The 27,959-nt window shown below is 28.0% G+C and overlaps 2 protein-coding genes and 1 pseudogene across 5 annotated transcripts; 2 read left to right on the top strand and 1 right to left on the bottom strand.

Annotated features, from left to right (window-relative positions):
• Positions 1-1,448: 1,448 nt before the first annotated feature.
• On the top strand, positions 1,449-10,928 carry LOC100161009 (ubiquitin-conjugating enzyme E2 Q2). 3 transcript variants are annotated; one of them, XM_029487597.1, is made up of 8 exons: positions 1,449-1,983; positions 2,049-2,613; positions 2,714-2,818; positions 6,200-6,436; positions 6,513-6,672; positions 9,774-10,165; positions 10,268-10,334; positions 10,445-10,928. In XM_029487597.1, the coding sequence occupies exons 2-8, from the start codon at positions 2,443-2,445 to the stop codon at positions 10,474-10,476; spliced, it is 1,164 nt and encodes a 387-aa protein (XP_029343457.1). In that variant the 5' UTR covers positions 1,449-1,983; positions 2,049-2,442; the 3' UTR covers positions 10,477-10,928. The 3 variants fall into 3 exon arrangements, with proteins under 3 accessions (XP_029343457.1, XP_008188199.1, XP_029343458.1); XM_008189977.3 differs by having other exon boundaries at positions 1,449-1,732; XM_029487598.1 differs by having other exon boundaries at positions 1,451-1,732; positions 9,774-10,141.
• Positions 10,929-15,695: 4,767 nt separating this feature from the next.
• On the top strand, positions 15,696-17,586 carry LOC100165817 (annotated as a pseudogene).
• Positions 17,587-18,016: 430 nt separating this feature from the next.
• LOC100167845 lies at positions 18,017-22,571 on the bottom strand. 2 transcript variants are annotated; one of them, XM_008189979.3, is made up of 8 exons: positions 22,339-22,571; positions 22,159-22,269; positions 20,452-20,638; positions 20,216-20,379; positions 19,901-20,096; positions 19,682-19,818; positions 19,368-19,610; positions 18,017-18,484 (listed from the first exon to the last, which is right to left on the bottom strand). In XM_008189979.3, the coding sequence occupies exons 1-8, from the start codon at positions 22,394-22,396 to the stop codon at positions 18,423-18,425; spliced, it is 1,158 nt and encodes a 385-aa protein (XP_008188201.1). In that variant the 5' UTR covers positions 22,397-22,571; the 3' UTR covers positions 18,017-18,422. The 2 variants fall into 2 exon arrangements, with proteins under 2 accessions (XP_008188201.1, XP_001948413.2); XM_001948378.5 differs by having other exon boundaries at positions 22,165-22,269; positions 22,339-22,556.
• Positions 22,572-27,959: the final 5,388 nt, after the last annotated feature.

Genomic DNA, 27,959 nt, shown 5'->3' on the forward strand with positions numbered 1-27,959 from the left:
CGTTTTAAACCAACTCGTTATCAATTTCAGCCACTTCTAAAATAATTCAAGTTTTACTGAATTCGGATAATTGGGCAAAAAATATCACTCGTCATGGCAATGTTTTACACGTAGAAACGGAGAACGTATGATTTATAGTGGAATTACGCTCAACTTTTTTTTTAATTTTCACAACAACTTAAGAGGAACCTATTGTAAATTGTAATACATTTTCAAGTTAATTGACCGAGTGAAAATTTCTTTATGGACAATAATTTAAAAAAAACTCTTGTAAATCAAAATTGTTTTGTCTATGAATAATTTTAAAAAATACCAAAATATATTGAACATTTTCATGTATCTAAGTTTATTTTTTAAGAGTTAAACCAAAAACAAATTCAATTTTTTTCAAAAACTGGTTTTGCGTAAAAATCCCAGTCTTTTCTTAATTATTGTTGGTTTGCGTTTGGGAAGTTAAAGTTCGAGTAAAAGTTCTGGGAATCTTTTGACCCACCAAAGTATCTAGATTCTCTTTAATACTAGAAAAGCTACATAAGTACCTAATCATATTAACTGCCTACTCAATTGTTCAAGACACCAAAGTCGCCCTCATGTTTGCGCAACTATAGGGTTACAATTCTAGGAGAGAGTACTACACAAAACTATTAATTTAAAATCGCCCATAGGGGGTTTATAATTAAATCAAGAAATTATATTTTGGAGGGGAGCTAAATTGTAGTCAGGGAGGCTGTATCACGTGACTCAAGATACTTCTTATTCCTTAAGTAGTACAAACAATCTCAAGAATTTGAAAATATAGTTTATACTCTTTTAAGTATAATTATTCCAAAAAACAGATTTTGAAAAACTGCTTTATTAAAGATGAAAAAGGTCGTAAGCATGTTGGCGAATCACCCTGTATAATATCTCTACGTGCCTTATAATATATACAGGTAGATCGCCTACTCAAAATACTAACTAGCATGCTGTGTAATTTAATTCGGTCGTATTGTGAGAGTCGGCACTCGGCTGTCCGAGGTCGTCCGACGTAAACAAAAAAGAAAGAAAACCTCACGCGACCGAGGACAGAATAGACGATAATAATAATAATAAGTAAAATAGTAACGAACACCACAGCGGCGGCAGGTGTGCGGTACAACGGCCGTACAGGTGTGAAACGCAATTATTATTATTATTGGAGGTACACATTGTTCCGCGGCCGTACTGGGCACTGGACAGACTCTGAGTCGTAGAGGCAGATAGACATTGAGATAGTGTGATGGCCTGCTGCAGTTGAAACAGTGAACCATACAGTAAACAATAAACAGAACAGACGGTGGAATTATACGTTCTTGGCGTCTTGGCCCGTTCCCCGATCACATTTTTTCCCGACGGTTAGGCACGCGGCTGTCTCGTAGCGCTCTCTACCGGCAAACCAAACGGTTCGTTTAGAGTGGTACCACTACAGTCTACAGCCACCTCCGGGCGCCGAACTCAACCAACGGATGACAACAACCTCAACCAAAAAAAACCACCGCAAAGGCGCCACCACCGCTTCACCGACACGGCTCTACCGCTGTACCAAAGTACCAGACCATCACCATCTCCAATCACCGTCGTCACCGCCGCCGTAGTCCGTCCGCTAGGCACCAGTACGCGCGGCAGCGGCTGTCCATCACTCCATCTGATCGCGAACGGAATATAATTTTTTTATTTTTCCCCGAAAGGACAATAATAATAATACGCGGCGGCGGTACGTATACACCATAGATTAAAGAATACACTCTCACACACTTACAATAATAATATACATATATAGAAGTACATACATACCTACACTCTCGCACGAATAATATATTACGTTCCTTTATCTCTTCTCCACGTTTTTCTCATTTTTGTTATTGTTTGGTTTTTTTTTCCGTTCCCGGACACAGACGGTCGCGTTAAAAAAGTATATTATTATTATCATCTGCAGCTCGTACCACCACCACCACCACCGTAGTAGTAATAGTAATAATAATAATAGTAATATTATTAATAATATTGTTATTTGTTTAATAAAATATCAGATATTGTTGACTGTTGTTACACATACTCTGACATACGCCGTAGTCGTGTGCACATTTCCAAGTGTTCAACGCTTAACGTCGTCAGCGGTCCATTCGTCGTCGTCGCTGAAGTATCATCATCACTGTCTTTGCCGCCGCCGCCGCATCACGCGCCAACCGATACACGACCGCCAGGACAGTATAATATTGCCGCCATCGTGATTTGTGTTCACCGTTTACTATCTCCGTCGCACTGACCACTTCTTCCGGACAACGTGCGCCCTTGTGTAAACGGACCCTTTCGCGAACCTGACATGGTCCACGACCACGTCGTCCGTCCGGCCTTCCAGGCCGCGGTGCCCCTCGCCTAATTCAGTCAATAGATCGTCGTGATCCTCGCGACCAGTAGTTGTCGATGCTCACAATGGCTTGCCTGAACGTGTTGAAACAGGAGATCAAAGTGATCGAGTCGACGTTCCCCAAGAACCATGACCGGTTCCAAGTGCATGCGGCCACCGTTGACGAGGTAATATGCAAGTTCGTCGGCCCCACTGGGCGACAGTTTGAGATCATCGGTAACATCACGGTAAGCATCCCCGAACGGACTGAATGTCTGTCTGTTATGTAATATACTTATTGTACTAGTCCATTCTTTTTTTTTTTGATACGCTAATAATTGTCTACAGGAGACATATCCTGGCACTCCACCCGTCTGGTTTGCTGATACCGACGACTGTAAGGTGACCAATGCTATCGAAAAGCTAGGTCAGACTACTGGACTCAATAATCATGTGAGTACACATGTTTGTCTAATACTTAATCACCATATTATTTGTGGGTAGAGAAGATACTATGCTTTTTTTTTATTTCTTAAATATACCAAGATATTCATTTATTGATTCTTCCCAGACCTAGAGCCGTAGTAATTGTCTATGCTTAAAAATAACAATTGTTTAAGCTAATTTTGATAATTTAAAAAATAAAAAAATTGTGATAATAACAAAAAGTAATGCTTAAGATAGGTCTCGATCAACCTTAATTTAAGTAATATTTTTACTTTACTTAAGCCAAAGTCTCGTTTATGAATCTCATTTGAGTCATAAGTATAGCTTAAGTAATACTTATTCTTAAGCATCGACTATGAATACGGTCCTTAGTATTTACAAACATCACAAGTCTAACATATGTTATAGTATATAAAATACCAAAAACAACTAAGTATATTTTATAGTAACAGTTTATTTTTAGAGTTAACGTTGAACAATAATGGAATGCTTGTACCAACTTATATGTTATGAATTACAATCATCCTGGTATTAACTAACTATAAATATTTTACATAAAGGTTCCGGTGCCAGTTTTTCAAATTTTCCACAATTCTATAAAATTTGAAAATTAAATTTTATATTTTAGTTTCCACCTCAATTATAAGACTAATCTACTACACGATACCTATTTAGGGAGGTTGATAGGGTGTATTATATATATAAAAAAATTACTTAAGGAGAATAACTCTCAAGCTTTGTAGAATAGTCGGATTTCGATGACTATATTTTATCTGAAAGAAGAAGACTTCCTACAGCTTATATCGATCTCAGATTTTGTATTTTATTTCAAATAATTGTATAAAAAAAATTGTAAAAAAATGCTTTTTATCTTGTATTTTTTTAGACATACTATAAAGTTTGAGAGTAAAATATTGAAAAACAGAGATCGGTGCGGGCTGTAGAATATTTCCCTCTAGCAATTAAAAAAAAAAATTGAATTAAATGAAATTTACTTTCTTCTACAAGGTGGTATCGTTATTCCCGCAGAGTGTATTTTTGAGGACAAAATGGCATCGGCACCAGGCGCCTTAAAATAATATATTCAAACAATTATTACATTACTGATATATTTTATTAATTTATTAGTATTTTATTTTAGTTTTTTTAATGCATATATAAAGTAATATACTAAATATATAAATTGTGTATTTTGGTGTTTTCCTGCTTACCAATATATGACATAAAAAAAATCATTTAGGTACTGTCTGTACAAATAGTTCAAATCATCTCTAGTAATAACTAGGGCTCGGATTTATATGTAAATACAGATTTTATCTGCGACATGATAAACTAATTTCAGCAAGTGATCAATTTGTTTCACAATATTTTTAATAAAACGAGCTATAATTGATTTTAAATATTTTTACATATTTTGTCATAAATACATGTTTTACATATTTCACAATTATTCAATTTTTTCTCATAATTAAACAATTATACTATTTTAATGTCTTTTCTTCAGATTTAGAATAATTGAAAGGTTATCAGACTATATATTATATCGACGATCTTTTGAATTCAAAAATTTAAAAGTGCAGGTTATTATTTATTGTAATCAAGATAATTAGAAAACTATAGATAAATATGCATTTTTTATTACATTTTATTTTATTATTAATTATTATTAAGATTTTATGACAATATTAGCTATCTTTTGGATTCGAAAATTTAAAAATGAATGTTAATTAATGTTTGTAATCAATATAATTAGATAAATATACATTTTTTATTACATTTTATTATATTATTAATTATTATTTTTTTTTTCGATAATACATATTTTGAATTCTTTAACACATATTTATGTACATATTTTTATTGTATAAATATGTACTTTGTTTATATAAATACATATAAATCCGAGCCCTAGTAATAACATATGAACACTATAATGAAACTGAAGAACTGTATATCTTATATTTTATAGCTTTGTCAATGAACTAATATAACAATCAATATTTAGATTTATCTTCATTTAATTATTGAAATCTGTTTGAATGAATAATACCCCCTATGGAAAAAGAGAAAAGCAAAGTTATCTATTGTTTTCTTGTTCTTAATAATAATATATAATGAAATATATTTTGAAATAAACTGGTATTAAACATTTAACATAATGAAATTTTGTTAAAAATTAAATAATAATTTAATGTATATTAGTCTAAATTACCTATAGAGTTGGCTTTTAAATGTAGTCTTTACATTTATTTTCATAAATATTTTTATTAAACTTTCACTAATATCTTATTGACAAGAATAGTTGATGCAGCTGTACCAACTGTTAAATGTTTTCAAACCACGTAGTCTTATAAATATTGGTACATTATCCAGTAAAATCATTATTATTATTTTTAATTTGATTCAGATGCTTTTTTTTTTTGTGCACTCAGCATTAAAATTAAAATTGTTAAGGTGATCGGTTTTGTACAGTTTTTAAGGAGTTTTAATTAGGCAATTTTCAAATTACATGTACATGTGTGTGTAGTAAGTGATCATTAGTGTATGTAAAAGAAATAGCGGAGCGTTTCTGCACGCACATGTACGAGTCGCCGGAACAGTGTGTTTCACCCATGAACTGTAAACAATTTATGCTCATTTGAATTACATTATTCCATTCTACCAATCGACTTAATAAAGCTATAATTTTTCAGAAAACTTATCAGAATTCATTGTAATGTCTACTTGGGATCGGTCAGTCCAAATCAAGACTTCTGATTTAAAAACTGAATAATCAAAGTTTGAAAATTCAAAATATATTCTAACTAAATTTATAGTTGTTGGGGAGGTTAAATTGAGAAATGTAGACAGACCGTTTTCAAGTAGATATAATAACAAATTCAAATCAATTTTAAAAAGTATTATCGCATTACTAGGTTGATCAGTATGATGGAATAAAGGTTTGTATGTTTTGGCTGAAATAACTGTCCACCACCGATCCCCCTTAACCTAAAAATAAAAATTGTAAAAACCAGTTAAATAAAATTAAAGCAATTTATAAATTATATATAGTATAGTTAATGAGGGATGGGTCAAACTTAAGCTTTTGCAAACTTGAATCTTATTCAAACTTTTAAAAAACAATAGTAAATTAAAATAAATTTGATGCTAAAACTGTTCAATATGTTTGACTTCAAATCAAACTTAAATTTTGAACTGTTAAATTTCTTAAAGTTTGAGAGTTCAAAAAGAGTTGAATCCCCAATAATTATTTAGTGTAAGACATAACTTTATATAGGTGACCATTTTAATATATTTTATTTTTACTTATTTACAAACTATTATGTCCCTGTATATTTTAGAATTTTCAAGGTCTCTTACAAACATAAAATGCAATTTTTTCCATAGGTCATTAATCAAGTTGGAATATTGATTAGCGAATTGTGCCGTACATATTGTTTATCTGAACCGTCCGAGTTACAAAGACTGATACAAATGCCCTCCAGTTCCGGGGCATCAACTTCTACCTCCTGCTCTAGCAAACTTACAGATGAAGAAGATGACGATGATGATGACGAAGAAGAAGTTGAAGAATATATTCAACTTGAAATGGAAGAATCTACCCCTGAATCTACCAAAAAACAAGTCAGTAGTGTACTTTGAGTTTTATACATTTTTTCCATTTTGTTTATTTTTTCAATCTTGATTATGGGGAATCAAGGTTGATGATATGGAAATTCAACACTTGGAAACTTTAGAAAGATTACGTCAAAATCAACGTCAGGATTACTTAAAAGGGGCTGTAACTGGATCTGTCCAAGCTACTGATCGTCTTATGAAAGAGCTTAGAGATATATACAGATCTGATAGTTTCAAAAAAGGTAATAAATAGTTATATTACCTATTAAATTAAGTAATTTGTTTAAAAAAAAGTGTTACATCAATTTATTTTTGTCCCACAAGTATATAACTTACATTATGCATTTGTGTTTTGTTTAAATTGTTAGGCATGAAATAAAGTATTTCTATTTTAGATAGTATTTTATCATTGACAGTTGAATGTTTTTGTTGACAACATTGATATAAAACAAATATTAAAAAATAATGTTACAATGCATACAAAGAATATTTATACTGAACTTGATTAACTCAAAATTGTTATTACCTCAAACTTTTTCCCGGTCCTTAGAATTTTTTATTATATTATCCTTGGATAACTCAAACTTTTTGGCTAGTCCCTTTAACTTTGTGTTAACCTGGACCGGTTTAAACAGACTAGTAATAAGACCCCTCAGAACTCACTTATGCCGTGTTTGTTATGTTTTTTAGAATAACTTATCATTGAGTCACTGTTAAATTTGGATTAAATGATTAATTATTGTATGCAAAAAAAAAGATTCTGGGTGAAGAAAATGGGGAAAATGTGGATTTTTTCATTTTTATTTTATTTATATTAAAATTTTAATTTACTAGCTGACCCAGTGCACTTTGTTGCCAATTAAAAATGCCAACTTTATATGATTCAAACTTTGTTTAATTAGTTATTTAATATTTTGTGTAATGGTGTCTAAAACTTAAACATTTTCATTGATCATCTTGAATCCCAAAATACATGCGCTAACACTACTTTAAAATGCAAATTTTGGAAAAAGCTTTCTTAGTGTACACTTACATAGTGGTAAGGAGGTACCGTGAAAATTGCAAGCCCCAAGCTATCTTTGTTCACGTTAATCAGTCAGGACATGTCCGATTATATTATACAATATTATAGCCATCCCGCCCGGTGTTGCTCGTGAGACTCGCTTGTCAGTATGCTAGCAGTATATTGTCAGATTATATTATTATTATATTTTGCAGACTCCACGAGGTGCGTACGTAAGTGTATAATTTATAACTCTGAAGATTCAAAGTTATACCCAGTTATTTATGTTATTATTATTATTAATATATTACTATATGGCATATTATTTATATTTATCATCGATTTATCCCATCTTAACCTTCATTGAGGGGGCTGAAGCATACCATATTTTAAGGAGTAATGTTTAGGCATTTAATATTACATGTATATTTTGTCTGTGTTAATGCGTGAGAAGTAAATGATTATCACACTTTTTGCGATGAAATTTGAATTCCCGAATTAATGATTTATGTTGTATTGTCGTAACATTTATTGTGTTATTTCATTTCCGTAGTTATTAGCTCTAATTGATTTATAATCGTTCGGAATGCAGGTAATATTATTTTTATATTATGGTTTCTAAGATTCTTAGAAATGTTCTAACACCCATATGTGCATGCACAAGTCAATGAACACAAAGAAAATACTTTTGCCCCGGCTGTAGGGTAGAAATTTGATGTAAACGGTATCAAAAGAGGAATAAAAATTCAACTTGTTTCAATCGACTTATATTAATTTTGAAAAGATGAGCGTATTCGTTAGTATATTTTTCTAAGTTTGCTTGGAAATAGATTTACGACTAGAGTTAATATAATATGTTACATTATAGTAAGTTAATATTTTGACAAAAATAAACTTATACTTGACTTAGTTGTAGATAGCGGTGAAATGAAAAATATAAGAATCCACTTTAGAGCAAACTTAGAAAAGAAAAATACAAAGTAAATTTACTTTTCAAAATTGAAATCGAGTTACTGGAAGTATGTTTAATTTTCTTTCACTTATTGATGGTTAGGTTATCATGATCGTCTTATAACCCACTCAAATCCATTAATCCGTGAATTAGCATCAAACAAATTTCCTGGTAATCTTCACCGACAATTAAAAAGAAAATGGTGCAGAGATCTCCTATACAACTAATATAAAAAAAAAAAAATGAACGCTTAAAAAAGTAGTTAGTCAAGTCAATAGGAAGTGTCATCACTGGGTGGCTTCTTCCAACAACGTATTTTTCCAATGTCACAGTAACTTAGCCCATATTTTTATTGTGCCTTAAGGTACATATTGTATTTTCTTATAAAAATAAAAAAAGGTTAGGTTATAAATGTAAATGTATGAAAAAAAATAGTTGCTTCACCCTCATTAATACAGTCGTTTTGATGGTTTCGACTAAAAATATAAAATATAGGTCTAAAATTTTATTCAGTCATATTAACTATTTTATTTTTTGTAGCCAATAGCACAACCATATAATAGACAAAATAATATTATTATTTCTGTTATTTCCGTAAAAAATTCTTAAATTTGTTATAATAAAAGTTAAGAGCTACTGATCGAGGTAAATATAGCCTATATAAACTTGGGATAGTGAAAAAAAAGTTTAAATCGGTTGAGTTGTTCCAGAGATTACCTTGAACGACCAAAGAATTTTTCTTCTTTTTATATTAGTATAGATTACCTATGTAGGTAATATGTTGGTCATTTTGTCACTATGCCAATTTGCACTCTCTTTGTGCTAAATTTAATATGATTTAAAATATACTAATTCTATGCTTCAGTTATTTTTTTGGATTTATCTTTGTTTTAAGGAATTTAATCATTTTTTAAGTTTGCGATTGTTAATTATTTAGTTTAGTGATCATTAATCGTCCTAGGATCCAGTCCAAAGGACACAATAATATTTGACTGATTATTTATCATTAGATTTGACATTTAAGTTATTTTATTGTTTGTTTCAATTAAATAATGTTAAACAAATTATGTGCAGTTACTTATCCATATATGAAGTAAAATTATATGTACCATTATAACTAGTCAAACAGCCATGTTTTCATAAATTAATGTAAAAACTGAACTTAAAACACGAGCAATGACCCACTTGTAATATAAACTTTATTTGATATACAGACAAACCGATTACAAATATTATTTAAGCCTAAAAATATGTTAAATTGTATGCATTAGAACCAATAAGTTGTGATGACTTGTGATGGACAAGAACCAATAAATTGACGTATCATGCATTATTAACTATAAAATATATATGTTGTCTGTAAATAATAAATTATTGTAATTATTTAGGAATGTATAGTGTGGATCTAGTTTGCGACAGCATCTATGAGTGGAATATAAAATTGATGACAGTTGATCCAGATTCTTCTTTATATCATGATTTGCAAAAGTTAAAGGAGAAAGAAGGAAAAGACTTTGTTCTATTAAATATTACATTCAAAGAGACATATCCCTTTGAGCCACCATTTGTGCGCGTAGTTCATCCCATCATACAAGGTGGTTATGTCCTAGTTGGGGGTGCAATATGCATGGAATTGCTGACCAAACAAGGGTGGAGCTCAGCATACACTGTTGAAGCGGTGATTATGCAAATTGCAGCTACTTTGGTTAAAGGAAAAGCAAGAATACAGTTTGGTGTTCCAAAAACAATGAACCAGGTATCCCATGCAACATATCCAGTAGTATGTGGAAATCTATTTAAAACTTATACTTAGTTAATTACAGTTAAATAATATAGATGCTTTTAAAACCACCATATTTAATAATTATTATTTTTATTTTAGGGTCAGTACTCTCTAGCCAGAGCACAGCAATCTTTTAAATCTCTTGTGCAAATACATGAAAAAAATGGTAAATATTTTTTGTGTTTTGTAGTATATATAATATATATATATATATATTAATTATAATGTTTGTTCTGAATACTAAAACTTATCATTTTTAATTTTTTTTTCTTTTAGGTTGGTTTACCCCTCCTAAAGAAGATGGTTAAATAACAGTCGAACACAACCTAAACTTTTCATTCCTAAAAAAAAACCTAATAAAGTACATGTCTCATATGTAAAAAAAAAACACGTCTATCTTGTTTACAGTATAATATTTACGTTACTTTTATTATTTTGTTTAGTTTCTTTGTATAATTATAGGAAATATAACTTTTATACTTTTAAATTTGGTAACCTAATTCTATCCAATTTTTGAATACTGTTCCGGCTGCCAGCTGGGCTATTTGACCCGTGACATTATTTTACTGACACACGTCAAATATAAATACATGGGTTATTATTATATATTTTTTTTTAATACTGATTCTTAAATTATTTTATGAGTTCAGAGTTCAATTTTTTTTTTGTGTATTTATTAAATTGTGATTAATTTTTATGTTACTAATTACGGTTTTTTTAAATATCAATAAATGACACACATCAAATGTGTTTAAAGGAATTTTGTGTGTTGATATCTGCTTATTCTACTATAGTCATATTATTAAAAACACCACTTTGTAAAAAAATATATATATATAATTATATACAAATAATAAAATTTGTAATATATAAGATACCTATTTATATAATATACATATATTTTTATGCTGCAATGCTCAAAAAAAATAAACACTTCCCATACTGCTTATTTAGTTTAATATAAACAATAAATGGCCTTATGATTTGTGTATTACTTCCTAGATTAAAGAAGGAGAACATACTATTAAAAAAGTACATTTTTTATGTGTAAGATCTAATGTTAAGATTAGCCTAATTCAATTTTGTATAATTCTATCGGAAATCGAAAGAAATAGTAAGAATTTTTGTGTACTGTACTTAGGAACAATATTATAATTTGGGGATTTATTTCTTTGATATTTTATCTTGTCTAAAGTTTATAATACAACCATATTATTATGAGAGTTGTTGTACAGTGTGCATGTTAAAAAAATTGTAAAGTATAATCTGTACATATTTATTATTAAGAGACTGCATCACTTGGACGTCAGTCCGTTTATGAATGAGCTGTAACTATTTTCAATACAGTTTGCCGTAATATAATATAATGATATTGTTTTATTAACAAATAATTTAGTTAAATTGAATACCTATAATTCTATTTCAACTTAAACTGTACCTATTTATGTTGTTAAGTTGTTACTTAGGTTATACTTTCCTACTAATAGTTATAGACTATAGTATTTAACATCTATGGACTTTGCAGTTTGCAGTAATGATAACTTATGGTGTTTCCTTATGTTATGGCTAAAGTCTGATTTTATAAAATAATGATGTGTTTATTATGCTTAAATGTCAATTAATGTTGATTATATTTTTAGATCAATGACATTAATGTTTTATTGTACTTGATACAATAATGCCTATTAAACTGTACATTTTCAAGTGCCATATTTTAAATCATTTCACAGTAAATAGTGCTGTACTGCTGTGGCCTGTGGTTACTACAGCTTTAAACTTATATGTTAACCAGAAATAAATAATCGAAAATTTCCGAACGAATAGTAGAAGAAATAGTATTTTCATAAACCTGTAGAAACATAATTGTTGCGAATTGTAGACTGGTCAGGAACACATTTACAAATATTTTTCTAAAAAATTCTTAAACGATAGAAAAGTAAATTTTTATAATAATTGCTGAAGTTTGACATCACATGACGTAATTTTTACGTTTTTAAATTTTGCGATTTCCCCAATTGTTAGATTGCAGTAAAAAATCTTCATCTACATTAGTTCCACGTAATTTTCATTTAAAGTATCACGTATTGTAAACAGATTTTTTTTCTAAAATATTATGGAATTATTCTTGTTGACTTTCAGCAGTTGTTCCATTATTTTGGCATAGCATGATTTTGGTGTTTTTAACAATTTTTAGACTTTCATAAAGTTTTCGAATCTTTTAATAGTTAAAATTAAAATTACTTTTTATAAGCTAAATCATTTTTTATTTTTCTATTTTCAAATAAAGCCATAGCATTTTTTATTGACTGCAGTGTTTTCGTCCAAAGACAAAAATAGTATGTGATTTTATATAATTAAAATTATCGGCATAATATTGTACAGCGTAGTCTAGCCAATTAGTTCTCTATAGTGTAAGTATAATAAGTATAGGCTGTGGAGGCAATGGTAGGAAATAGTTCTCAACATTTCAATTCACACGACTAGCAAGAGCTTTTAAAATTTTTTGTTTTACACAAATATATTACATATCGTGCAATCAATACTTGAGTCTTGATGATATTTGAGCATTATTGTTTTACACACCGTATGCAGCCCATTGGCAGCACAATAGTCAGTAGTCACGTGTATCAATGTTTGGAAATCTGAAAAAAAAAATCCCGACGGAAACGCGACGCGGTTTGCGCATGTGCAGTCTCATTGGCTGTGGTCGTCGCGGCTGACTACTGCGGCCAATCACAGCGCGGTTCTACCGTTCAGAGGCTGCGCAGTTCTTCCAAACTTATTTTGAATAGAGTAATAGAGTATCCATATTTGGTGCAGGCATCAGTTAAAAGTAAAAATACTTTATCATATCATTATAGTCATTACTCATTATCTATCGATAATATTTTACATTATTTCTATATATTATAATACGGCTTAAATATACCACACAACATGCATTTTAAGTTTTTATTGTTGAAATACCTATGCAAATAGTTATGCAATAATAATATAATAGGTATGCATTTAATTCAAAATATACAAAGTAAAGTAACAACCATTTGCTTCGTCATGACGTACTTATACTTCGTGGACATTTCATACAAAAGCAGTAAATAATCAGAAGTTGCAAAAAAAAATATGCCAATGTATATAATAAATTCTAGTCTTAAACCCTATTAGTTATTAGCAGGGCTCGTTACTTCATGCACTAAAAAATTCATAAATAAGCATGTATTCATGCACTAAAAATTGTCAAAATTGAAAATATGCATTAAAATATCCACTAAAAAGTTCGAAAATATGCATTTATATGCCCTAACATTTTTAAATGATGCACTCAAAATATGCATTGTGTAAAAAAATCATGAGAAAATTTTAAAATAATAATAGAATTAATCCATACATTTAAAAAAATTCAAATTCCTCCACAAAATTTTGCAAACAGCCCATAACTGTTTGTTTTTCTTTCGGCATTGTTTAAATAAAATATGAATAATGTGTAGGTACAGTACATATACCTCACATGTAAACACTAAAACAGGAAATTAAACGGACAAACACATACGACTCATACGAGTAAACTCATCGGCGAGTCTAAGAAAACTATACTGTACCAATGTACAAAATTATAAATGCTGGTTGGTGAGATGCTGCCACTTTATACGGTGGAGGATGGTAGTGGTAGCGATTACATTGTTTCCGCGATATTTCGTAAAATGCACAAAATCTAAATAAGTATGTACTAGGACACTAGGTAGTCACACACTCACTGAATAAAAATAAATCAAAACACTATAATTTTGTAAACAGGAAAGTAAATAAGAAACAAGAAACTTTTCAAATATTTGTCTAAAAAATATTTTTATAAAATAATATGCAGTAATTTTACGACTGTAAAAAATCGACTACATGCCAAATATGCCTTTACACCCAAAACATGCAAAAACATGCACTATCAAATTTCAGATTATTATTATACTATTGTTATGAAACGGATTTTTATCTCAATTAGCATGTTTTCCTGTGTAGCAGAAAAAACATGCAGATGCATGAACTTGCGAGCCCTGGTTATTAGGTACCTATTTTAAAAGTTGGAACATGATTTCTAGATAGGTGCGGATTGTAGGTATGACGTATTACGTATAGACTGCATTTTTTTCAATATTTTATATTGGTTTATTTCATTATTTGAATATTTAATTTTCGTTAAAGTTTCGTTGAAGACGAAGCCACGAAGAGATTCAATTTGGGCGTATTACCTATTTATTTAGGAATCATAATATCTTATTAATTATTGTTATCATAAGGGTTTTAGAACCCTTGGGTTTATAATGAGATTGTGCAAGGACTTCTGTTCTGGATGAACACCTATTACAGGGTGTCTGCTACAGGGTTTATGCGTAGGTACACTTGACGTTTTAAAGACCTGCACAAATATCATTACAACAGTTATTATTTATTTACCAATGTTATTATGACTTTTTTAAGTCATTCAGGTAATTTTTAAGACTAATATTATTGATGTATTTACAATTGTTTATACAATAATGCTGAGTACCTATACGTTATTCACATTAGGTTTTCTAGTTGCCATATTACAACTGACTGTTACAGCCGACAAATCAACAAATGCGGCCATCGCGGTGGAAAGAATACAGATGGCGAAGGTTAATGGTTGCACATTAGCCATATACTGCCCGAATGTTTCAATGCACCATATATGACACTAGTATAATATTAAATCATAGAAAATAATATAAGCCATATTTTTTATCCCAAAATTACGTAGGTTTGTAGTTAGTTATGTACTTATGTATTACCAGTGCTAATAAATTAAACAACCAATCTACTATCCGGATTTAAATAATGTTTATCATTGGGAATTTATCCTAAAACATTTTCATCATTTTTATTGTACTTAGGTACACCACAGAATATGTGAAATTTCATTTATTCTGTGCTTACACAGTCATCAAAATGTCTTAGGTTGTTTAATAAAAATATTACAAAAATATGATTTTATGTAGTCACTATATCAATTTTGTAATTTCATAACCTTGTGTTTAAAATTTAAATAATATATAGTTATATAGCTTTCGAAGTAATTATTTAAAAAAATATATATTTATTTTTAACTTTAAAATAATTATAAGAATTATTTTTTATACCTACCTAGTACATTATATCTACCAAATACCAAAATATCACTAAAATGGTACCTAAGATAAATTATCAATGCACTTTTCTATCTATAAGGAAATAAGGAATATTATTATTATATTTTTTAAAGCTTAGCTAACAGCAACAACTTAAATATATTTTTTTTTTGTGTACAATTATTTGGGTAGGTAGGTAATTACCTAACTTACATTGGATATTTTTCAAGTAATCATAAGGATAGAGACAATGCTCGACCACAGACTATTTCATATAGTCTGTGGCTCGACTATGCAAAATTAAAGTAGGGGAACTCTGTTTACTTTTTAAAAAAGAGCGTCCCTAACACTTATTAAATGTTATTGAGCTACGGGTTTTGATAAAAATGCAGAACATTGAAGCATCCTGTGCGTTTCCCTTAAAAATAATAATAGTATAACATTTCAAGTAATTAGGTACCTACTCTATAATCTATTTGATTTCAGCCTTGTTCAGACAATATGCTGAAGTTATTCCTGGTGGCAAAACATATGTAATGCTCTGTCTCAAGCTGCCAAATTGAATCAAATGTACATTGTTGGTGGTTCAATTCCAGAGATGTGTGATGAAAAAGTTTACAACACGTGTACGGTTTGGGATCCTGATGGAAATTTGATAGCCAAACATAGAAAAGTATTATTTGTATTTTAGAGGATTTCATAGTTGGTAGCTGTATAGTGCAATTAAATTGTGATGACATCGAAGGATGAACTCCCAAAATAAATAATTTTATCAAAGTTATGTTAATTAATATGTTTGAATAATAATTAAACTGGCTGTTAGCGGTTTTCAAATAATATAATAATGAATACACACTTTAGTATTCTATATACCATAGTCCATAGTATCATTTTTTGTGAGTGGTCTAATGAAACGTGTCAGGCAACTCGTTTAAAACGTAACTTTTTTTTAAACTTTTATTTGAGTGGTGAGAAATCAGAGAAAAATTATCTCTGATTTAAAAAAAAACAGTATTGTAAATAAAAGTAAATACCTACTTACATTAAAATAATAAATATTGGTAAAAATGTCACTTATCGCGTTTGAATTTGTCGCTCACAATATAATTATATTGGATATTCTATTAAAGTATTAAATCAACAGTATAACTTATACAGTTATACATGGTCACATTTATAGGTGCATTTATTTGATATAAGCATACCTGGTAATACTTGCTTCAAATAATCTGATGCCATATCTGCAGGCAATACACTTAATATTTTTCAGTTGGGAAAATTGAAGATTGGGCTAGGCATTTGTTATGATATTCAATTTTCAGAGATGGCAGCATTATATTGAAAACAAGGTTTATTTTTTTGCTTAATTAAAATATTTATTAGGATAGCTATTATTATAAACGATGTTGGTTTTAAGGATGTGATATGTGAATAAACCCTGGTGCCTTTTGTACGGAGATTGGACCCTTACATTGGAGTTTACCTATTAACTAGATTTAGAGCTATGGAAAATCAAGCATTTGTAGCTGTTGCTTCTCCGGCCAGAGTTACTGATTCCAATTATGTAGCATGGGGTCATTCAATGATTGTGGATCCATGGGGTAAAGTTTTAGGTGAAGCTACTGAAAAGGATATGGATTTATATAGATCTTGGTAAATATAGGTAATGTTAATTGTTCTTGTTCAATCATAATATATTTAATGTGTTGTAGACTTTGGTGTACGAGAAAATATAAGACAACAAATACCCATGGAATACTAAAGAAGAACTGACATGTATGACACAATTGACAACACAAATAAAATAAATAATTAATATTGATCTGTTTATGAAAACCATATATTAATGACCTCAACCTAACCAAGTCAATATTTGAAGCACTGCAATTATTACTAATATAATTCAAATAAAATGTTTATCAAATGTTATTAATATATTGAACAACTTTAATATCTTTAGTTTGAAAAATAAATTTAAATTTGAATTATCAATATTTCAAGTAATTGTCGATTGAGACTTAAAAAAAAAAAAATACCTATAATATATTATATAAAGCCATTCAGTCAATGTTACAAAATATATGTTATTGTTCTTTTTTTTTTTTAATAAATAATAAAAAAATAACATGGTTATTTGTTCAAACATTATTCTGTGGGCTCGATTTTAAATTAAAGTTAATAAGCTGATGATAAGTGTTTTGTTAAAAACAATTATATAAATATCAATTCTTAACACTGTCTAGAAAGAAAAAAAGTGATTTTGATGCTATTTAATTTTGCTTGGTTCTTCTTAAAATATCAAAACAGACATTTGTCAGAATAGCATTTTTTATACATGTATAATGTATTTTATTTTTAACGTAGAATTGTCTATTACTTATTAGTAAAACAATAAACAATTAAAAGTTGTTTTTTTTATCACAAGTGAGTTTGTTATATACCTAAGAATTAATTAAAAAAATGAACACTTTTAACTTGAGTACTTTTTGATAAATGCATTGTAAAACATGTGCAGAAAATAATATTTTCCCATAAAATATATCCTACCTGAGTGAATAATAAAATAAAATTCAGATTTTTTCCATTACAATTACCATACTTACTTGATTTTAAAAATTAAGAAAGTAAAAAAATGAATAAAGAATAAGACAAATTAGGAAAACAAAATACTTTTTTTAATTTATAAATATATAAAAATAAAATCAAATTTTTGTCTTTTTAGAACCAATGAAGACATAAATATCATAACGATTAACAAATTAATTCTTAATAATAATATTTACAAAAATGTAACTTTATACAAAATAAAAATAATAGTTGATACTTAGGCCGGACCATTAAGTAATGGTTGATATTATTTTTCAAACTTCATACTAAGTAATATTTTTTTAAATACATTTTGTTTATATTGTTTGATTTTTAGTTGATATAAAAACATTTCTACATTTTTAACAATTGTTGAAGAATATAATACAAGTCCCAATATTATTTGTTTTTATACGTAAAAATGTAAAATGTAAAAATGTGTGTAGGCTACAACCTTTTTTTCAAAATATCAAAGTTCTAAATATTTAATTAACTAATAATAGTCAATGTTTAAATTATATTATCGTTTAATAATGCTGTTCAGATGTATCGCCTTGTTGATTTCCAATGTACCGAACAATAGTTTCACCTAAATTATAATAAATATTACACATTATTTAATAGAGTCAACAAATAATATATTATGCAATTTTATTTATACAGAGTGTATCATGAGGATCATATTCAAAAGTAATTTTTATGTGAATATTGTTAGATATTTATATTCTGTTCAAAATAAGAAGCACATAGATTAACGTAACAAAATCTGTTTTGCTTGTGGCCGCCTATGTGCTTCTTATTTTGAACAGGGTATATGATACATACTATATAATATGGCAGTCGGAAAAAAAAACCTTTATACTTGTACATTATACTCAATTTCCAATAATAATTTATTTTTTAGGAATGATATTTGATAACAATAATTTTTTAAAAATGTGAACTATGTAGTTATGTGTTAACATGCAGTCTGAGGATGCCACACAACAGAACCAATTATGTTGTGAGGTTTAGTATTGTATTAGAATAAATCGACTTATCATATGTTTTAAAGGTAATCATTTAATAATATTTAAATTTTGAAACGTGAGTATGTTAAATATTGCAATTTAAAATTCTAACAACGCGTTAAAAAATTGAAAGAAGCACGTCATACAAACAGAGTTTTTATATTTAAGTTTGATAATAGATATTAGATAATACACATATGAATGTGATATCCTCAAAAGTTCATTGTATTAAGATAACAAAAATGTATCGCCAACAACTTTTGAATACTAATCTGTACAATTGTTATACTTGTTGTAATACTTATTACACGAAAAGTAGATGGTTAAATGGTATAGTGTCTTACGTTAAATGGTCACCCTGTATACCGAATATATTTTGTAAGCAAATACTATACAATGTCTGTAGTATTTAATACTTGAAAGATTTTTTTTCCAGGATTTATATTTATAATAAAATATTACCGAGTTGTCGAATAAGTGTCAACGTTTCCTGATGTCTTCGTTCTTCTGCACGCTCTTGGTTTGCTGCAATTTTTAATAATGTCTTTTCCTTTTGGTTAGCGATCTCTCTCAGAGTCCTCGTCAACAATGTGTCCTGACTAGTATCAGGCTCCTTGGGTTTAGGAACTATCTTTGGCTGCTTAACAACCTTTCTTAATGTTTTGCCATCATAAACGTGAGTGTTAAATTCAGTTTCATATAAATCTGAGGACCAAAAATTATTAACATTAATGTAATTGATGTAATACAGTTATTAATTGATGCTGTTAACTTACTATCAACAAAATGTGTATCACAGTTTGAATTATCACTGTTGTTTAAATTATCTTCTATAACTATGTTATTCATGGATATATTATCGTTGTTTAATCTACTCTGTTTAAAATTTTTTCTTCTGAATATGGTTTTATATCTTAAACATATATTTTATTTTAAATTAACTAATTAACTACAATTATTTCTTAACTCATATGATATAATAATAATAAGCATACCTATTTAGACATTGCTCAGCAGTTCTAGTAATATTTAGTATATTGTTTATGGCATTTGCAATATGTTCAAACATTTTTAATTTAGTTCTGAATGTTCTCTCCAGTCCAACTTTGGAAATATTCTTTTTGTACAAATCCATTAGTAGTTTAGTATCATCAACACCCCATTCATTCATAGATTTCACTGTACATTGACCTAAAAATTCGATGATTTACTTAATGATTTTTAGAGCATATGTAAGATTAATATTTCTTGAAAGTTGTCAATTACAACCAAACCAAAAAAAATATATATTATTGATTGTAGTATGTTACCATTAGTTCCAGAGTTCTGTCCATTATAATCATGGTCGGCTGACACTGAAGCTGTAACATCATTTTGTAATCTTTCCCCTTCATTGAATCTCTTTTCAACATTTGATCTAGACTTTTGTAATATTGAACATCCAACTTTTCGTTGATTAACTACCGTCTTATACCTTAATGAATTCAATTCTTACATACATAACACAATACATAAAAAAAAAAAAAAATACTAATAACTAATATACCTATTTTCACATTGATGAGCACTTCTGATGATATTTAATTTAGTAGATATTGTTTGTGCTATACATTTGAACATTTCTCTTTTACTTTTAAATTTTTTCATTGGTCCTACTTGTGTAATATTTCGTCTATACATATCCAAAAGAATCTTTGTTTCATATTGACTCCATTCTCGGCAATTTCTTTTACCTGTATAAAAACCAATAATTATTTTTTACATTTTTAACTCATCCTCTTCGATTGAGACATTTGAATAAAATACATATTTTTAGTTGTTTAGAATAAGTATAACATAATTATATTATAACTTTAGGAGGGTGATTGTAAACTCTCCCGATTTTAATGACCTGTAAACTCTTTCGAGTCTACTTAAGTACTACCTAAGGCTACATGTAAACTCTCCTGAGTCTGTTATAACTATGTTTATTGTTTATACATTATAATTTAATGTTTAAAATAATATGAATGTACACATTTTTAAAATGTATTATCAATTATTTTGATGGCAATGATACAGTTTCTTTAAAATATTCAAAAAATCTCTTTGATCAAAACATTGAAGTCCAACTTGCATTTATTTTATCAAATTTGGTTTACAAGACTTGAAACACAAGGCATTTCCGGTAGATTTTATTTTATTGGCAAAGAAAAAAAAAAATTAATTAAAATTAAAGGAAAAATTGGAAAAATATATTATATACTGTGAATATATTTAAAATATCAGGGATAATAAATGGAAAAGATCACTCGAAGATCGGAATTTAAATTATTTCACATATTAAAAAATTGTTCAATAGCATCAGCAACTTTGAGCGTTCATTTTCAATGTTAAAAAATGTACTCACTTCTAATCGACGTGTATTCAAGTTATAAAATATCTAAAAATCTTTAATTATTCAATGCAATTTCAAAGATAAAATAATATAAAAATAAACTGTAAAAATATCAAAGGAATATTGTCTTTCTTTTTTCAGTCATTAAAAGAAACCTACGATGACCTGTTTTATCTGTATTAATATTTAAATACAATTTTTTTGAGATTTTTACTAAAGTGCACAAACATTTAAAAAAATAAAATAAGCTAATAGCATATTTGAGTGTATTTTGCATGATTTTCAATGCAATAAGTTTCAAGCCCTACTTATAAAATTACATAACTTCTGATTATTTTAGAACACTCAAATATAATAGGCACAAGTAGTGCATAGTATTAAATCTATAATGTAAATATATTTTCAAAATATGCATCACACCATTGGTTGTAATTTTATATTCCAAATTTAAAATACTCAAGTATTTAGGGAAAACAAACATCTAAAAAAATGTATTTAATGAAAACATTAAGACGTAGAACGCCGTTCAACGTGTTAAGTAAAGAATGTTAACATATTCACTGTAGACGACAGTATGACACCAAATAAGAACATTTTGCACATGATGAATGACACCAATTAGCACTATGAATCTTGTTATTAAATTAACTACAATTTGCTCACCGTTATTATTAGTTTTTTGTTAGTACCTCCTATTAGTATTATTTTATAAGTAGGTACGTGCAAGTATAGTAAGTACATTGATATTAAATTTTTTTTAATTTAATAATTTTCTTTTAAAATCCAAATTTAGGTATTCAGTGTCAAAACAAGTAATAAGTATACTCAAATATGATCCGCGGCAAACGTGTTAAATAAATAATAATAATTTAATACAATTACGGGATTCTTCAAGAATATCAGTTTCAAGTTGTAGCGGTTCATCTTGAATAGTATTATTTTCATATGTTTCAAATGGTCCTTCAATGACGAATATATCTTTTGAATCTGAAAATTAAAAAAAAAAAAGTACTTGCTATTATGGTTCATGAAATATAACATATATAATCAACTTACCTATTTCAGGGTCTCGTTTAACTAGATTTCCATTGCACAAGTAATAAGTCGTCTCCATAATGTGTATTCATAAATCTGATAATTATTAATTAAACGAATATTAACGTCAGCCAACAGCAAACAGAGGTTTAAATAAAAAAAAAAAATATTGGAATCTCAACAAAATTTAAAATTTTCCTTAGCGTTATCAAAATGAACACTGAAGATATTTTGTTGGCGTTATCATAGAATGAATTCTGAAGCGTTATCGCTATTAAACATGAATATTATTTATATTTTTAATTTTACATTTTATCCACAGAGATATAAACATGACGCATTCTGGTAATATTATCCCGTATGATAATAATATTATCACAGAACAATATTATTCAATTTCAGTGATTATCTCACAATCCAGCTGCAGCTCCTGGGAAAGTGTTAACATTTGAGGTTATATTTGAAAAACGTTGCGTTTTCTTATCAGCGGTTTCGATATCCTTGTAAAAATTATTTTCATTAATCTCATTTTTTTTCTAAAAAATTGTATTATTTGGTGTTTTTTTTTTTTTTTTTGTTTAATTTTTCTTTATCCTTTTCGTTTTTCCGTCCTTTATACCTTTATTAAATTTCTTACACTAAACTTAGTTTACAACGTTTCATCCATCATGAGTAAATTGCTGTTCATTCGAAACATTCGTGGCTTAGACGAACCTTCTCTTAGACAGATTATTAACAGTAAGAATTTGCCTTGTGGTACTATTATGTTTAAGTCTGGTGGAGCATGTGCAACGGTTGACTTTATGGAACCCTCCACTGCCGAGTATGCTCTGACACAGCTCAACGGTAAGTATTTTGCATCAGTAAAAAAAACAAGTTCAATTTAACTATGTTTTAAATAATTTACAGGTATGCCGCTCCAAGATCAAATCCTTGCTGTAGAACCTTACAATGGCTTGCACAGTCAAATGGTGAAAAAAGCAAGGTAAGTCATAGTTTTACTAAACTTATTAGGCGTGGTCATCATAAAAGATAAATACCTATTATTATAATTACAGTGATAATGATATCCAAACAATTATCAACTGATATGGTTGATATTATATCGAACACCCTTTTATAAATTCATAATATAATGTAATATTTTCAATATTTTTAACCTTAATAACTATTGTTGATTTATTCAGACTATTTTTAGTATTTAATTATGTTTGTAATATATTGCAATCAAATTATTTAAATACCTATATCATTATATGACACATTTAGTGTATTCTGTAATACTGTAACTAAAATTTAATGACACTGAAACCAAACTATTTTATTAATTTTCAAAATTTCAAGATTACAAAAATGTTTTTATGTTAATGCATTCTAAATCTAGCCTTATATAAATATAAATGAGACAGAAAAAAAATCTTATGCAAGCATATTAAATTGTATACTATTAATCAACAATGTAGTAAATGAATATTATACACAATACACATATAAAATTATACATCACAGAAGTTTGGTTGGGATTATAAAATTATCCCAGTTGAAATGTAAATAATAAAATAATCCAATAATAAACACAAATATTTTGTTACATTATTTTGTTTTATCTTAAATTTTTATCTTATTCTTAAATACATGTTTTATAATCTATTAAATATTATTAATTTTTAAACGTTAATAGTAAAGTAGAAATAGAATTTAAACTTTGAATATCTAACATTGGACATTATTATGTGACATGTTTATTACTTTATGAATGTGTAATACAATTAACTAATAATACTCGTACAATTAAAATTCTAAATTCAGTAGTATGTCTCTAAATCGAGACTTCAATTGTTTTTATGAACAAAGAATTGTTGAATTTATATGATCAGGTAATAGTTACACATTATTTTGCAAATTTATTTATTTTTTACTTTTATTTGAATTATAAATTTTTCAATATTTAAATACCATAACCTACATAGAAAGTTAAAATCTCAAATTTGAATAGTATTTTCATACATGATGTAGGTCAGTGTATATTTATATATTACAATTTACAGTGGATTTAAGTATTAACCTTAATTTTTAGTTATGAAACCAATTTAAAATGTTTTATCCAACTGATATTTGAACTTAGATTTTGTAACTAATCATCAGCTTTAATTAGGCTCAGATCAAACCTGTGAAGTACTAGAAAACGTCAGTGAGCCATACAAACTTTAAGTTGATGAGACATGTATAAACACTAATAAATTATCAAAATAGTTAACAAGATGCTTAGTTTACACTGCTTTACTTTATTTTAAAGACCAAACATTAAAGATAATTAAAAACGATTCAATTTATTTATAGGTACAAACGTATAAACCTTCTTTAATTTTTGAATGCACGGTCGGTAAGCTACTAGACCAATAAATGTGCTTTCCACATAAAAGATAAAACAATTATAAAAATCATATATTGTATATCATGCACATTATTCAATACAAGTCATAAATAAATTTATTAATAGAAAAAAAATTCAAATTGTAGGTATAATATTATGTTTATTTATATGAATTATGAATGTATACTAGTTACTAATCAGTAAACACCATTGGCTTTCTTGTTAAGGGTGTCGGAGCCGGTGCGTTTTGAGAACAAAAATATAAGTTAGGAAAAACTCTTACGCCCTGCAAAATAGTTGGATCTTATTAATTTTTTTTTTAAATTTAAAATGAGAACATTTTACAAGTTAGATTAGTCTGATTTTCAAAATGTTGATTATAATATAAACTAAAATATGCATTTGAATAATGCGCAATATTTGTTATTTTTCAAACGTATTTTTCTAGCACTATTTAAAGTAAAATAAAAATTCGGGATTTGATCTGTTCTGCAAAAAGTTCTTATCTTTCAGATAAAAAAAAAATAATCAAAATCTAACTTATCAATGAAGCGTGAGAGTTTTTCTTTAAAGACATTTTTGTTGATATAATACCCATTATAACCCTACCCTAAGTAGGTATTGGGTAGTAGATTAGTGGATAAGTATTATAACTAAGGTAACAAATAAAATTAAAAATATAATTTTCAAATTATATAGAATCGCGGAAAATTTAAAAATCTTGCTTCGACACCCTTGGAAATCATACACTAGCAATTAAGGGGTTATGAATAGGCAATTATACTAGCTAAAATTATTAATTTAACAACATTATTAAAAATATAGACCATCAGAGTAATTTGACTTTCAGTTATTGTCTATAATTATTTAATCACTAAAGAAAAAAAATGAACATTGTATTTATTCAGAGTGTAGATCATAATATATGAAATCAAAACTGTTTTATACAACAGTAACTTAAATTATTCAATTTTGCCAAAATATATATTATAATCTTTAATCAAAATTTGCAATTATACTTTCCATATTTTTAAATTGCTACAAGTAAAACATATCAGAAATCTTATATTAAATGTTCATGCCTTTTGACAGAGACTAAGCATTTTATTAATATTTTTACTTAAATAATTTGAATTCAAACACTTCAAATGCCTAAACAATGCCTATAAAATAAATAATACATAGTAAATAAATAAGTAAAAAATAACTAAATATTTCAAGTATATAACTACAGTCATTCGTGTTTGAATTACCACCAAATAACGAAATAATCGTTTTTCCTGATTATTAATGTGGAATTTTTCACTTTGAATCCTCAAGGTACAATGAGATTTTATTTTCTATCAGAAACCACCCTCTAAGTTTAAAAATCAACAATTTTTACTGATAAAAAAGTGATGATGGACACAAAAAGTTTTTTTTTAAACACATCGTAAAACCAATAAATTTATTGATACCACTCAGAATCTAAAATTGGGGACTTCTGCTCTAATATAAAGTACCTAGGTTTCAAACGTACCTCGTCATTGAGCAAGTCACTAAGTATGTAATATAATATGTATAAAATTCAAATTCGATGATAAATCGAATTATTATGTAAAGATCGATTCTGGGGTATCCATTTATCCACAAATTTTAAAATAATATACAATAAGTAATGTTACAATAACCAATACATTATTACGGCAGATTGAACTAATTTTTTCCAAAACATCCAATATACAATAATTAAAGTAATCAGCATTTCTCAAAGTGTGGGCCGCGGTGTCTGTACAGGGGTACTGCAGGCTGCATTTTATGGTCCAAAAATATATTTGAAAACACAATGAAGGCGGTGACGGAAACGATTACGATTATGTAAATAAAAATGTATAAATTATATTTTTCTGGTTTTTATTTATTTTTCTATTTTTATGATAAGTCATGATATGGCTTTTGGGAAGTTCGCCTGAGAAAACTTTAGTTCAAATAGGGCCTCCCGAACCAAAAAAGTTTGGGAACCTCTGAATCAGTAAATAATTGTTGCCTATGTACCGGTAATTTATTGGTTGAAATTAGTCTAATGCCCGTATGCATAGTCAATTCATGTGTCACATAAGACATGTTAAACTATGTCTTATGTGACACATTGGTTTATTGCATATGATGCATATGGAAATAAATATTTTGAAAATTTAAATTATGTATATAAAAAATAATAATAAACTTACTTAATTGCGAAAAGTTTTAAGTCTGTAATCAATATATTTTCGTTGTAAAAATTGTTATTTTAAAGATTATCTAATTTATTTAAAATTTGAACTTAATAATGTTAATTATAAAAAAATTATGCCTATATGGCTATATCTAATATGATTTTGATTCAGGTTTTTTGTCTAAGAAACACAAATGTTATCCACATATGTCGAAATAAAATTAAAAAGTCATTAGAAAATTTAAAATGCATCTAAAAAGCTTAAATATTTGGTGAAAATGTCAAGTTTACGGTTATTCTTTTCTGAAATACTCAATGTGATCAAAAATATATATTAATATAATATATTATATTGATTTTTTCAAAAACCGCTGTTTTTAATCTGCTGTAAATAATTTCATTTTTCCGCGGTTTTTTGTTAGTTTTTCCTAAATGTCAAGAAAAATACTGAGGTTTTTCCAATTTTGACCCTTCAAAGTACTAAGTAGATCAAATTTCTTGTATAAAGCACTGTTAATTTTGTTAATTGAAACAATATTTCTGTACTACAAGATTACTAAGTTTCATCAGATGAAAAAAAGTGCATTGTAAAACACTAAGATTTATAAAATATAGGTAACTACATTATTCATCGATCCGCTCAGAAATAAATTCGTCTACTTAATCTATGCTCTAAGTTTGTTTCCGATAGCTCAAATAGGTACAATTAATTATATATGCGTATTTTACATGTAAAAAAAAAACAATAAAAACATATATTATAAAATATAATGGTGGTATGATTGTGTGTCATATGCGTGCTTTTTTTATTAGGCACGTTACCTGGATCTCTAGTCGTGCGTTCCACAAGCTTCATAAGCGAGGCTATGATTAAGGAATTAATCTCTTATTTTTATCTATCTATAAACCTATTTTGAATTAAATTTACCAAAGTAGGTTGAAAACATAAAGAGTTTTTGTTAAAGCCTGTTTTTGTATGTTTTCGTGGTTCTACTATAGTCGAGGTTACTAAATTAACATAACTATCATAAATATTTGGTGTTCATCGGTGATCCTACATTATCGTGTTAGTAT

The sequence above is a fragment of the Acyrthosiphon pisum genome, chromosome A1, assembly GCF_005508785.2.
Source record: "Acyrthosiphon pisum isolate AL4f chromosome A1, pea_aphid_22Mar2018_4r6ur, whole genome shotgun sequence".
NCBI lineage: Eukaryota > Metazoa > Arthropoda > Insecta > Hemiptera > Aphididae > Acyrthosiphon > Acyrthosiphon pisum.

Coding starts and splice junctions, on each gene's coding strand:
- LOC100161009 (XM_029487597.1), top strand. CDS start 2,443: ATGCTCACAATGGCTTGCCTGAACGTGTTGAAACAGGAGATCAAAGTG. Junction 2,614..2,713: donor AGATCATCGGTAACATCACG/GTAAGCATCCCC, acceptor AATTGTCTACAG/GAGACATATCCTGGCACTCC. Junction 10,166..10,267: donor CCCATGCAACATATCCAGTA/GTATGTGGAAAT, acceptor TTTTTATTTTAG/GGTCAGTACTCTCTAGCCAG.
- LOC100167845 (XM_008189979.3), bottom strand. CDS start 22,396: ATGGAGACGACTTATTACTTGTGCAATGGAAATCTAGTTAAACGAGAC. Junction 22,270..22,338: donor TAAACGAGACCCTGAAATAG/GTAAGTTGATTA, acceptor TTTAATTTTCAG/ATTCAAAAGATATATTCGTC. Junction 20,639..22,158: donor TCTTGAAGAATCCCGTAATT/GTATTAAATTAT, acceptor GTTTTTATACAG/GTAAAAGAAATTGCCGAGAA.